Raw genomic sequence first — 13,762 nt, 5'->3', positions numbered from 1 at the left:
GCAAGCCATGCAGTTGTTGCTTAGTCCAAAGAGCTTTGAACTTGATCCAATTCTTAAAGGAGGAATAAGCATGCAGATGAATATATCTCTTACTACAATAAATATTAAGTCCTCATTAGCAAGCTGGCCTTGTAACATCAATTGTCAAATAGGAGATTGACCAAAAATATTTTATTAATACTTGCTTTTGCACTGTTAGTAAGGGGTGGTGGTGTAGGGAATACCTAAGAACTCTAAGTGTACTGGAATGAAACAAGAAGCATGCCAGCTAAATTAATTATCCCAGTGGATTTTCTTGGTGAAAGCACAACCAGCTAACTTATATGCTGACCATTTATTTTATTTTTGGTCTCCCAAATGTGATTATATAAAGTTACTGCAGTAGTTTGGCAAGAATTTCTCTGCAGCCTGATTTTACGTTTAGCTTGCTGCATGCTAGTTTATTTCTTAGAAACATGACTACACAAAGAGAATTGACATTTCATATCTTAGACAAAATCTCATTTTACACCTTTATTTACTCTTTACACAGCTAGTTTTCATGATTTATTTATTTTGATAAAGCGATGAGTTCTGCTGGATAGTTACTTTATGGCTGGTGTCCACCATAAAGTTTTATTTCAGTTCAAAATTTAACAAAATGTTCAGTTCAGTTGACTTACTTCCAGGAAACCGAGTTTGTATTTCACTATTGCTCGTGGTAATACAATACTTTCCTAAATAGTTTTAAAAATGTATTTATTTATATTGATTTAAAGAATACCCAACTGGGCACTTTACATAATTAAAAAGGCAGAACAAGAAAAAAGAAATAGATGTTATGCATCCAGAAGGATCAAATAACAATAAAACAAAATCATATCACAACTAATCTTACAGAGGCTTACGATCCCATCTCAATGCGTGGGAAATAGCCAGATTGTTAATTGTTAATTTATTAAATTTATACACTGCAATTTACATATTGCCAATCTCACCATCCAACCAATCTTTGAATTTTTCATTCCTTCTTAGGAAATGTCATCAAGGTGGGAATGGATTTGTGGGGGGGGGGAGAGAAAGGGGGAATTATTCCAGAGGGCAGGAGCTATAGCAACAGAGAAGGAATCTCCTTTGTTTAACAGAAGTGAACTTGAAGCACACCCACTTTGCTGAATCCTACCAATATAACAATATATGTGTTAGACTAAATTTTCATTTATCGTTTTGTTTTCACTTTTGCTAGCCTAGAGATGTCTTTGAATGGGTATGTTAATCGTTTGTTTTCATATCATCTTCAGACTCTGCATGAAATTCAATCCATTTATTCTTGTCCTAAATACCTCCACTGTGTCAATGTTCTGAATGCTGATTGTTTCTTATGTTTTTGCTTCTTATAATAAAACATTTACAACTAATGACTAGAATGGTGATCTTTGCTGAACTTTTATTTTTAAGTTAACTGTTATTTAAAACTATGCTTTTTAGACCTATAAGATCCACTGACCTTTTTTTTAACCTAATCCTCTACTCCTAAGCATGTTTATGAAAAAGTAAAGCCTACTTATTTCCATAGGATTTATTCCTCTTTCAATATGCATAAGAAAGGTAGCAAAAATTTCAAAAGAATGGCTTGAAAATCTGCCATTAGTTTTCTGGAAAAAATTTCTTCTATGGTGGTACAAGTGAACGTGGAGTTAAATATTGCAGTATGTTGTTCTGCCATACAATTAGGAATGCTTTTGTTAAGCATTTCTACCAATTAACCATCCCCGTCTCTAAAGAGCTCAGACAGGGCTTTCTGCTCCAACTCCCAATTTTCCATTTTTATTTTTCTAGTGATACAACATTTCAAAGGTATTGAGCATAAACATTTTCTTTTCCTTATGTTATCATTATAGGGACCATCGTGCCTATCACCACCACAGCCTTGTCAATCATGCAATTCTTCCAAGCTTGGCAATACTTCTCCCCCCTACTAATATCAATTACTTGTATCCATTATTAGAGGAAGTGATATTCATTCTCATTAACTGGATTATTTTATCTGCATACTTCTGTTTTCCTCTTTTGCATCTTAATCTGCCTTGAGATGAAGGCGAATGGTTTCAGTACTATCAGTACTAGGTACCATGCTGTGCTCCTCTCCAAAATGTACAGAATAAATAGAGAATCATAAGGTTGAAAGGGACTTTGGAAGTCTTCTAGCCCATCCCTTAGTACAAATCCTCATATCACACTTTTAAGCAGTGACTTTCCAACCTTTGCTTGAAAACTTCCAGTGGTGGAACTCTCGAGACTCCATAAAGCAAGCTATTCAACTAGATTCTAATGTTTATGGCAACCTCTTTTTGTTTGCGATAAGAGTAAAGAGAGTTGAAAGGCTATGATAGCAAAATGTGAACTCTTTTAAATGGTTAATTTTGAATAACAAGTTTTGTCTAGGATGTGGTCTTTCTTTAGAAGAATATGTTTCTGTCATTAAATTGAAATTTGTAGCTTGAGAATTAAATGTGTGTTTTTCTATATGACATGCTTCAGAATTTATTCTGCATAAGGAGAAAATTTATTCTTGTGCATCACAGAAAGTTAATTTAAAGCAAGAATCAGAGCTAGTTTCTTCAAGATGGCACTATCAATAGAAAAGGGATTCACATCCCCCTATAATTTTCTTTCACAGATGTGTCCAATTCACCATTTTACTTAATGGTCATCTGTGCCTTCATTGTGACTTACTATCATTAGCAAATGCAGACACATGACACATCAATTGGTTAACAACCTCTGGCAACAATGGTATCCATGCATTTGCGGAAGTCATTAGGGTTGGTTGACTCAATTTGCAGAGAAAAATAGTCTTCAAGAATGAAAGTTTAATATTGAAATTGCTTCATTCCACCCAAAAATATTTGGGATTAGCAATCAGATCACTATATAATATAATCCAGTTGCCAATTGCCTTTATTGTGTTTCCTATGTTGTTATTTCCTTTAAAGCAAATCTTTCTCATTATCTACCAGCTCCATATAACATATAGAGATAGTCAAACCATAATGAGTTATCACTTCCCTATAAGAAAAAAAATCAGTGCCCATGCTCCAGTTAATTGGCAGTGCCACTTAAAAGAATGCTGTCGGCACAATAATGATCTATATCACATGTTTAATATTTTCAGCAGCTCCATGGTTGTTGAAATGCATAATTCCAGCTTGACCTAACTTGAGTTTTCTCAAGTGCCATGGAAGGAACGTGAATCTCCATTTAGCATTTAGGATTGCTGAAAATGTTATGCAAAAATAATTTATATAGCCACTCTTCTCTATTTCCTGTTAAGGCAAAATTGCCCTGACTATCACTTTGTTGCTAAGTACCTCCTCTGCCTTTTCCATTTCAGGACTGATCAGATAATCATTTGTAATTTTTGCAGTGGACAATGGGGGGGAAACTCTGTTAGTTGCCTAGCAATTGCAGGCTTTGTCTCTCAACCATTTATGGTAATCCAATCTGAGTCACAGGCAGAATACCAAGGAACAGTTAATGTAGTCGAAGTAAGATGTAGTTTGGAGAGAAATATACTTAGTACATGCAAGATGGACACCATATGATGTCTCTTCCTCCCTCAAGGCTTGTATATTTTAAAATAAATACATGAAACATCTCAAAAATGCTTTTCCAAAAGGCAACAAACCCATTCCCCACCATTCAGTCATAACAAAAGAAGCTTCCTAGATGAAATGTGAAATGTTTTCAAGAAAAAAAACAACAAGACAGTCCAGTTGCCTGTTGGAAAAGCACCTTTGGGACAACCATGGCCTGGATGACTGAGAATCTGCAACAACTGTCAATCCCACTATTCATGCAATATCATGATTGTATTGGAAAATTATGAGAAGAAACAAAACAAGGTTGAAAACGCTTCAGTGAGATCAACTCTTATGTCCTTAAAATAATTAGAAGATAATTGTTCATACTACGGCTTTTGGCTTTTCCTCTTTTCATGCAAGTAATTCAAAATGTGCATTTAGTACTTTTAGCACAGGTGATGATTGAGAGAAGTTTCACTTAATATTGAAAATGTGATATTATAAATTCAGTTATATTTCTTTCCACATTTCCTGCTCATAGAAATGTTCGTTGTATAAGAATAAAAATCTAATATTCCACAGGATTAAAAAAAAATCCGACAGCTCTAAATCCAATGGTTTTTGCCTCTGAACTAAAATATAGGAAACCTATAACCCACAAAATGTTTTCTAGAAGTAATATAGTCTACCAACAGAACAATATAACTTAGGTTGGAGCAAGGGATTTCTAAAGCAAATGCTGAGCTTTTCTCTGGCCCACTAATCTAATAGTACACATGCCTCGGGTGGATGTCTGTTGTCCCCCCCTTTTCCTCCCCCTAGTTGTGTTTTAAATTAGTCTCCGGGAAGTTTCAGTGGGAGGAAAATAACTATGCCAGCCACTAAACTGGCGTTATTTCTTTAAAAAATAGCTTTTTGAAAGGTAAGAAGCAAAAGGTTTTAAAATCTCTACTTCAGCTGAGATGGCAATGGCGGTGATGTACAGGAAATGTAATTAGCCAGTGTTTTGATAAATAAGCATTTGCATTGTGGCACTTCATTTTGACTCCCTGTGTGATTGCGTCCTAATATGCATAAAATGCTGTGTATACACTCATAATTAAGCATCCATTTCAAGAACAGTTCTTTCGCCTTTTTTGGAATTTTTTCAATATGAAATCTCAAGGACTTGAGCTATTATTGTTTTCTTTTAAGGAAGATTAATAATTAACCTATCTTTTCCTGATATCTGATTATTATTACTTTTGCAATGTTTTCTCTTTGCAAAGACTTTTTAAACTATTCTTCTAATAATTTTCAGCCTTACTTCCTGTAATACTCGACTACATAAAGCTGACAATCAACTATGGGATTCAGTACATCTCAATCTAGGGGCAGTGTATGAATTTATCAAACAGTTTATGCATCCACTTCATGGCTTTCCTTTTTATGAAAGATGTCATATTTCCACAGAATGAAGCTTGGGACAATACTCCCTAACTTTGTAACTTGTTTAATCAAAATTAACCAGAAGGATAATTGTAACTTGACCTAGGACCTAGGTGTCTAGATTCCTGATTAAAACTCTTAATTATATTTTATTAGATTCACGTTGGGCAAAACATGGCACTGAGCCTGAAAATGGCCACATTGCTGTAAAGAAGCAAAAGTATACCATTCCCTCTCCGAGCTATATCAAACATTTATCTGTAGAAATATGGATGTCAAACATAAAGACAAAGAAGATCTAAATACTGCTATTGTTTTTCTGTTCGTACCAGTAACCTTTCCTGCCACATTTCAAGCACAAAATAACAAGCTAGACTCATAGATCTAAATCTGTTTCTGGCTAGCTCTAAACTTTGCAGTTGAGATAACATGTAGGTAATTCTATTCCTGCTTTCTTTTTTTAATCATTGGGTGTGAGAAGATATATTGGAGAGAGAAAGAAAAGATAAAATATCCTCTCCCCAAATGACACATTTTTGTTGCAGCTCCTGAGAACTGTGAAAAGAATCTGTTAGTTTGATCCTAAGTTGCTACAGCAATAACTTCACTTAACTTCTCTTGGCCAGTAAAGACCTAAAGAAAAATCACAAGACATTCTTATTATATCATCTATATTTTTCTTAGTTATGTAATTTAAGTGTTTTGCATTGAAGTCAGATGAATACTGAGGAAAGCTATGGACTATTGTTTCAACTCTACATTTTGTCATTCAATTGACAACCTGAATCAGCATGACTTCCTTTGCTGCCTACTGAGTAAATGTGCTTGGAGTGACAAATCATAACACCTTCCCATGACTTAATACAAAATGTAGCTGTGTGGCTCGACACAGATTACAGAATACTGTAGTTCACACCTCCACACTGGTGAATTGGGAAGAATAAATTGCCATTGTGTGGGTTTATGATCTATTTTTTATTTAATAAGTCTGTATGCCACTGAACCACAGCAATTAGTTTACCCTTAAATAGCCTACAGGATTTGTATTCTTTGCAGGGAAATATAATATATTTCTAGAATGTTAATATTTATGAATTTACCTAAGTTTGTTAGCTGGACCAAGATTTCTCATTAGTCTTTTGTACAAAAGAGACTACCTATTTTTTTTTAATAATATGGAAGGTGTTCTGTAACCTAGGCTCCATCTTTTTATAACTAATTCTCATGACCACTGATTAGGTGCTTCTTGTGTCATGAAATGTTACTATTAGAAAGCTGGCCTTAGGACTTGCTCTAATGTTGAATACTGCTATTACTATCTCTTCCACGAAAATGATATTTATATTCAGAATTATAAAAATTGAATATTCATTTGGAAAATAATAGAAAGAATTTCAGTCCTAATTATATTTGATTGTGAAGGTTTTCCCTACCAATTAGATAGAATCATTTGGTACAGTATGTTGATCTTACATATATTCTTCTCCTTGGTAGTTTAGAAACCTTAGAAATATTACCTAAGGCCTGTTCTTCTGAAGCAATCATTATATTCTATCTGTATCTCCTCCTGGTTGACTCCTGGCAACTGTCTGTACTACTGTTGTCCCTGCCATTTTCTTAGCAAGATTTTCAGAAATAGTTTGCCATTGCCCATTTCCTAGGGCTGAGAGAAAATGATTCACCCAAGGTCACCCATTTGGTTTTATTCCTAAAGTCTTTAAACTCATATTTATATTTTTGTCCTGATGCCTTAATTACTTAGATTTGTATGGTTATAGCTCATAGTCAATGATGTTTCACTTTATTTTTTGATGAAGGATTATCCCTTTCAATCCTTTTCATATTCCTAGCTGTTTAATTCAAATGAACTGACCACACACATTGTGTTATAGTGATGGAGGTGATTTCAGACCCAGATTTGGGCTTGGAACAATTGGAGCCACATCAAGATAAGAAAGGAACTAAAAAATACAACTAGAAAAGCTGGGAGCAGAATCTGATATTGACAGGCCAAGCAGTATGTCATGTTTTTATTTGATATTTTTTTTTATTAGCTTCAGTTTTATACTACCTGACAACTGCAAAGGCTGACAAGGCACATTCCTATTCTTTCTGTGCCTAAGGGTGATATCATTCTGAAGTATTTTGTCATATTGTTTTGGTATCCCTTTGGATGCTTTACCAAGAACATAGTTCAGAGCATGTACAAAGAAGAAAGCAACGTTGGACATGAGGCTAAGTCACAATTTGATTGCACATTTCTAGATCCATCATACACCTTGATATTTTGCATTTTAAGGATTATGTGGAGATATTTTTCTCTACCATCTTGCATACTGCAGTCTTAGTGCCTCCTACAGCATAAGGGAATAGTTATTCATACAGAGACCAACTCTAAAACACTGTCAGCTTGGCATTCTGTTGTGAATTGGATATGTATAGATTCTAATGCTTTGAGACCCTGGGTGCTATACTGTAACTCTCTTCATGGGTCAGCTTGTTCTGTCCTTAAATGCTCTGCAGCTTAAAGCATATAAAATAGAAGAGATGACCTTATAAGGGATTAATTTGTCACATGTTTCAAATATTTGAGTCCTGCTAGTATACATCAAAGGACAAAATAGTCTTAATTGCTTCTCAAGTACAAAGTGAAAATGAGGATGAAATATCTCATCTATCCTCGGCCTAAAAGTGTTTAAAGCAATGCCCTTGAAAGTGATATCAGTAATTGAATTTTATTGGCCCTGTAGTTCCATCAGGTTTTTGCAATATTACTCAATAACTGGTTAAAGGCATCTGTAAAATACTGCAACATCTCAGATACTTTTTATTTCTCAGTTCTTTCTGGGTAAGCTTCAGGTTTCACAAAAACAGCATTCATTGACCATAACATTATTATGGTTGGTTGCATGGTCAGCCAGATAATAATAATAATAATATTTACTATTATTATTATACAAATAATAGCAAATTGCTATTAAATATTTTTAAATAAAAATATACCAATGAAAAGATTCCACCATGATTTCAGCAGCATGTCAGGCTGTGATTTTTTATAAACACATACTTATGATTTTTTTTTTGCATTTTTTTTAATGCTTCTGGAAAGTTTATGACAAAGGTAAGAGATTTCTTTAAATGTTTTATGTTCTGAAGATACTACAGTTGATGCAGATCTGGCAAATGCAGGGGATTCAGGAAAAACAGCAAACAATTTCATATTGTACTTAATGTCTGTGAGAGGAAAAGGAAATGGAGAGAGATGATCCATGGGTCATGACATCATCATACATACGATATTGTAGTTTGAGATATTGGCTTGTTACCAATGCTGCATTTTTTGCCTCTTTGCCATATAAAGGTTGATATTTTAAAAACAAAGTTAAAAAACAGAAAGTTAGACCATATCATTCCCATCTAGTCAGTCAATATGTTATAAAGCATGCTTTTGATTTCTTGCAATCTTTCATCTTGGAATGAACTCTATTACTTCATTCTTGTGTGTCTCTGTATGGGAATGTCATTGAGTGGAAAAAAATAATACTGGAAAGGTCAGTCATTTGGGATCAATACCTTTCGAGAACTTTAATGTCTATGTTCTACTGGGATAGATAAGCATCGTGCTAAATTTAAATTATGATTAATGGATCTATAATCAATTTTCACTGTATGTTCTTTCATTTGTACTAATACAATTTTACAAAGAGGGATGGGATACACACATCAAATTTCTCTGCTGATTAGCTAACACAATTTTGATAGCTCCTTCCAACATCATCTCAAATCTTCTGGCTTATTTTGTAGTGCAATTATTATACCTCCATGCATATATGGCACTTGACCTTGAGCCATATATACAGTTTCAGAATTGGTAATTGATCTAATTGGAATTCTTTCCCCACAAAATGATATGTCTATTGCTATTACTATATAACTCTAAGCCTAAACAAAGTTCTCATCAGACTTCCAGGTGGGCTGTTTTTTCTTTCTTAAATAAATACTTATACTAAGCCTACCTTACTCAACCTTTCAAATCTACTTTTTTTAAAAAAAGAATTTGATGTAAAGGGCAATATATCTGGGGAAGCTGTTAGAACATGATGTTCTCTCTATCTTAAAATACTTCCCAGATATAATGAGATAGGATTTCTGGATGCAGGTACTTTCTAGTTTTCTATAGATAGAATTTTATTTTATATATAATGTTTAATTCTCAGCTTCTGCATCATTTATTCTATAGGCAGCGCAAGGAGGTGGTCACAGAACCCTGCTGTATGGCCATGCGATTCTGCTTCGGCATTCTTTCAGTGGAATGGTAAGAGAGATGGAGAGATGGAGAGAAGAAAGTGCAACAAAATGAAACTAATAAAATATTTGTTGGAGCTCAGTGCCCTTCCAATGCTCCCCAAACTGGGATGAAAGTTCCAAGTCACAGCACACTCTGTATAAATAAATAATTCCTCTCAACCAGGGACTCTAGAGGGCATAGGGGATAGCTTTGAAGGACAGTGGGATATCCATTGCAAAGGGAACAGTCGGACAAGCATGGGTTGAACCCAATCTAAGAGATGAATTAAAGAAACCATCTCAGCAGGTCCCTTTCTCATTCATATGAAGGTAACATGAAGGAGGAGAGATGCACAATCAGAACTTCAAGACTGTGCTGTACGGTGGGTATTTTAATAAGGGATAGTTTGAGACTCTTATTGGTACAGTTTTCAGACTTCTCAATTGATATGGCCAATTTTGAGAAGTCCAGAACAGTTTCAAATTCAAAAAGTCTGAAGGGTAGTCTCATTGTAATAGTGCTCAGTGTATAATTGATTAATTAATTAAATTTGTGCCACCTATCTCACCACTGAGTGACATTGCACAGCTATATTTACTGCACAAACTATTTTAAATTTGTAGCTTTGATACCATTTATTGAATTCCACCTTTCCTATTTTTAAAAAATTAAAAGGTTTTTTAAATAAAATGGTTTAAATCTTAAATTCTTTATGAAAGTCAGCGATAGAAGTTAAGTTGACATTAATAAACATTCGAATTGATATCTATTCATTCCAGTGCAAAAGAATTTGAAACATTGTCATGTTATTCAAGAGAACAGTGGGCTCATATCTCTCAATTCAGATCCAAGGTTTCATTGAGACACACTTAAACAAAATGATTTGAAGGGTCTTACTAACTTTAAAATGTTTTTCAGTATTTGACATGTTTAACAACATCAAGATCTCAGACAGATAAGCTCGCCTTTGATGTGGGCCTACAGGAAAATGCAATAGGTACGTATGCAATATCAAATAAAATATCACCTTAGGTTAAAAGGTCTAAAACATCTGTAATTTGTTTGTGAAATCTAGTTCATCAGTCATGTAAGGTTGAAATAATTTTAAGGGTTGATGTAGCTTCAAGTTTTGGCTGCCTGCCTAGAACTGCCAAAAGCAGAATAATTATTCAGTCCTTGGCAAATTACAATATATGATTACTATCCTGTTATGCATTCATGCGATATTCATGTACCTATAGTGAGAGATACCAATAGTCTCTTATTGTGTTACACAAAATTATTCTGAAATAAATATATGAATTGCAGTTAGGGAAACAAACTACAGTTAGGTGAACATGAATACTGATAATCCTTGTTCTTATCCATGGAGAAGATGAAAAAAATATATTACTCATTGCTGCATGCAGAGAAAGCCTTAATGAAAACAAAAGCCTATTGAGCTTAAAATTGTAATTATCTATGTTTAAATATGTGCCACATTTAATTGTATATACTAGGTTTGGAAAGGCAATTGTGGCAAGCTATATCTTGACTTCCACAGTATACATACATGTATTTTAGCAGGCTCATTGCAGAAACCTAAGCAGAACATCCATATGATAAGAATCTTGTAGAGAATTTACTTCCAACCATCTATGGAGAACTTTCACCTTCATTGTGCAGTTATCCATTCATTGTCTCTGTCAAAACGCATCCTTCGCTCCAGCTCTACTTCCCTAGATGCCTTCCATAAACTACGGGATGAGGGAGTTGGAGGGATGGGAAACCAAAACTAAAGTTAGTGCCAAGACATTGGCTGATCACTCAAAGGTCACAGGCTTGGGAAATGAAATGTAACACCAACTCAACATCTAGCCTGCCTTTTCAGGGACAGTTACCAAAACAACTTCTTTGAATAAGACTGGACAAACGTGAAATAGTCGGCAGTGGAACGAGAAAAGGAAAGTTATCTGGGATACTTTTGCATGCAAAATCTCAGTTCTGGCTTTTGTTTTACTGTAACCACTTTACTTTTAGTAAAAGTTGAGAGTTTTGCTTTCCTAGAAGACCAAGGTGGGGCAGGGCTGATAGTCTCACTGTCTGGTTTAATCATTGGCAGTTTTCAAATGGAGGAGTCTAAGAATTTGGTGGATATGTTTTCATATTTTTAGATAGCCTGAACTTGCTTGAAATGGTCTGATACTTTTTTCCTCAGATGTAATTTGGGCACTTCTGCTTACTATAGGTGAAGCATGCTGGTGGACCATACGCCCTGCTTCTAAACAAAGGTCAGAAGGAGAAAAAGTACGGATTGGAGATGATCTTATTCTAGTTAGCGTGTCCTCAGAAAGATACCTGGTAAGCAGAAGTATTCATAATAACTTTAATGTAACTGATTAATGCTTTTGTTGATTTTAGCCTTCTTTTTGCCTAGTTATAAGCATACCTTTTTCCTCTGCATGCATTTTCATAGAATTATGATCAGAAAATCTTTAGAAAAATCTGAGTTTGGTGGGAAAAACCATCCTTGTTGATGCTTTACTATACTTCAAGAAGAGTCTGGGAAGAATGGATAAGTCTGAGACCCTTAAAGAGGGATTGTGAAAAACAAACTTTAGTTTATGTTGAGATAAATTGACGTAATAAATTATTAAATCTCTTTTAATAAAATGCTCCCATAATGTAATAGCAGAGATAAGAAATAATGCAGAAGAAAATCAAAGACTCTTGAGAATAGTAAAATTTCTTCTTCTTTAATATTACATAAGCTTTAGCTTTAAAAAAAGAAGTAGAATTCTACTTATACATCAATTTACCCAATATTGCAATTAGTTTCCTCCCCTAAAGCTTATAAACCCCAAGATGTAAAAGTTAAAGGCTTTATTTTTACACTTTGCAACAACAATAATAGTTTTCTTGTGTTTTCACTTTTTCTCTTTGCAGCACCTTTCTGTGGCATATGGAAACACACAAGTAGATGCTTCCTTTATGCAAACACTCTGGAATGTGCACCCCACTTGTTCAGGAAGCAAGATTGAAGAAGGTTTGCTCAGTTATGGTTATGCTACTAGTTGAAGTTACTACTTATTTGCAAGTGTGCACTGTAATTTCTACAGCTAAAAATATATTGTAGTTGCTCTTCAGATTTTAAGGGCTTTGAGTTTTGTATAGTTTCCAATGACAAATCTATTCTAGCCTAATCCTCGCAGAATATTTAGATTCCTGAACTAAAGCAAAGAAGACTATGCATAGTTTATTCTGACTTTACTTACAATGTGAAGATGTACTATAGAACTTCCTGGCTGGCTTGAGCAAGGAAAGAATAGAACCATGAAAAAGAACTTATAGTTCGTTACAAATGAGGTGAAAGAAAGCTTCACATCCCTCCCAGATTCATTTTGACATGGAGATTACTACGTAGAGTATGTGCTTTGAAAGTATTGATTTTTTCACTGAAATCAGGTGTCATTTCCCCTTACTGACCTCAGTAAATAGTGTATGTGACTATCTGGGTAGATTCCCAATGTCATCACTTTGTGTAGGGTACCTAATGAATTTTAAGATTCTTTGATTATGCCTTAACTTTTAATTTTTATTCCTCCCAATAAGAACTATTTCATAAGAGAAAGCAGGTCTTTTCTATTTCCCACTTTCAGGTCAGAGAAATGTATGCCTATCAAAGGACAGTATGTACAATAATTTCTGGTAATGTTATGACATTTTGGATCAAACTGATATATAAAACTTACTTCCTTAATTCCAGGCTGTTCCTCTGAAAACTCAATAGGCACCCATACTCCCATATGCCCTTTATCACATTTAGTAAGCGATTGGTGGAAAGGTGAATGGCGGCATACAATATTTTGCATTTTACATGTCAACATTCAGCATTTAAATAATGTATTTGAAATCAATGAATGGAAACTCAGGGTTGACTAAAAGTGGAAGGAAAAGTGGATACGTCTCATAGATCATTGCCAGCAACATAACATTAATAATATAATTATGAATAATGGAAAAATTTAACAAGTTATTAGATACTGTATGAAGAATAATGCACCAATAAGTTTTTAGCATACAGTTTTGCCAGAAGATTAAAAACAGTAATGCATAACATATTTATAACAATGCCTAAAGACAGTTTGTATTTGCAATACTCATATGATGGCTTGGGGAAAAAGTGAACATTTTTAGCAAGTCTTGGAACACTCTACTGCAATTGGGGATTTGAGGAAAGAGCCAGAAGGAAAAAGGGAAATCAGGAGATGTTGTGAAAGATTGGAAAATGTTGTGTATATTGAAAAAAAGAGTTCTCCCTAAGACTTGTTAGAAACTTCCATTCCATTCATCTAAAAGATAACCAGCTTATTAGTGCGAATATTTTATTGTTTGGCCATCAATTGCATTTTGTATTGCAATTACATTTTTTCATGTTGTAATGTTTCTCTACATAAAAAACTAAAAACCTTTTAGCAAAAAGAAGTGGGGGCAAGAGGGAAAG

At 34.3% G+C, this 13,762-nt stretch overlaps 1 protein-coding gene across 1 annotated transcript in view; it reads left to right on the top strand.

Annotated features, from left to right (window-relative positions):
* Positions 1–13,762, top strand: part of RYR3 (ryanodine receptor 3) — a 287,040-nt gene that overhangs the window by 58,563 nt on the left and 214,715 nt on the right. The window contains exons 4-7 of the mRNA XM_087723025.1: positions 9,232–9,306; positions 10,198–10,276; positions 11,507–11,619; positions 12,205–12,304. Of these exons, the coding sequence (XP_087579151.1) occupies positions 9,232–9,306; positions 10,198–10,276; positions 11,507–11,619; positions 12,205–12,304 (367 nt within the window). The remainder of the gene's footprint in view (positions 1–9,231; positions 9,307–10,197; positions 10,277–11,506; positions 11,620–12,204; positions 12,305–13,762) is intronic.

Source organism: Thamnophis sirtalis, unplaced genomic scaffold, assembly GCF_051295495.1.
Source record: "Thamnophis sirtalis isolate CommonGarterSnake01/CBP01778 unplaced genomic scaffold, rThaSir2_p1.2 scaffold_1, whole genome shotgun sequence".
Taxonomy (NCBI): Eukaryota; Metazoa; Chordata; class Lepidosauria; order Squamata; family Natricidae; genus Thamnophis; species Thamnophis sirtalis.
Note: the sequence above shows the minus strand (reverse complement) of the source record. Positions and strands in the feature narration are given on the sequence as shown.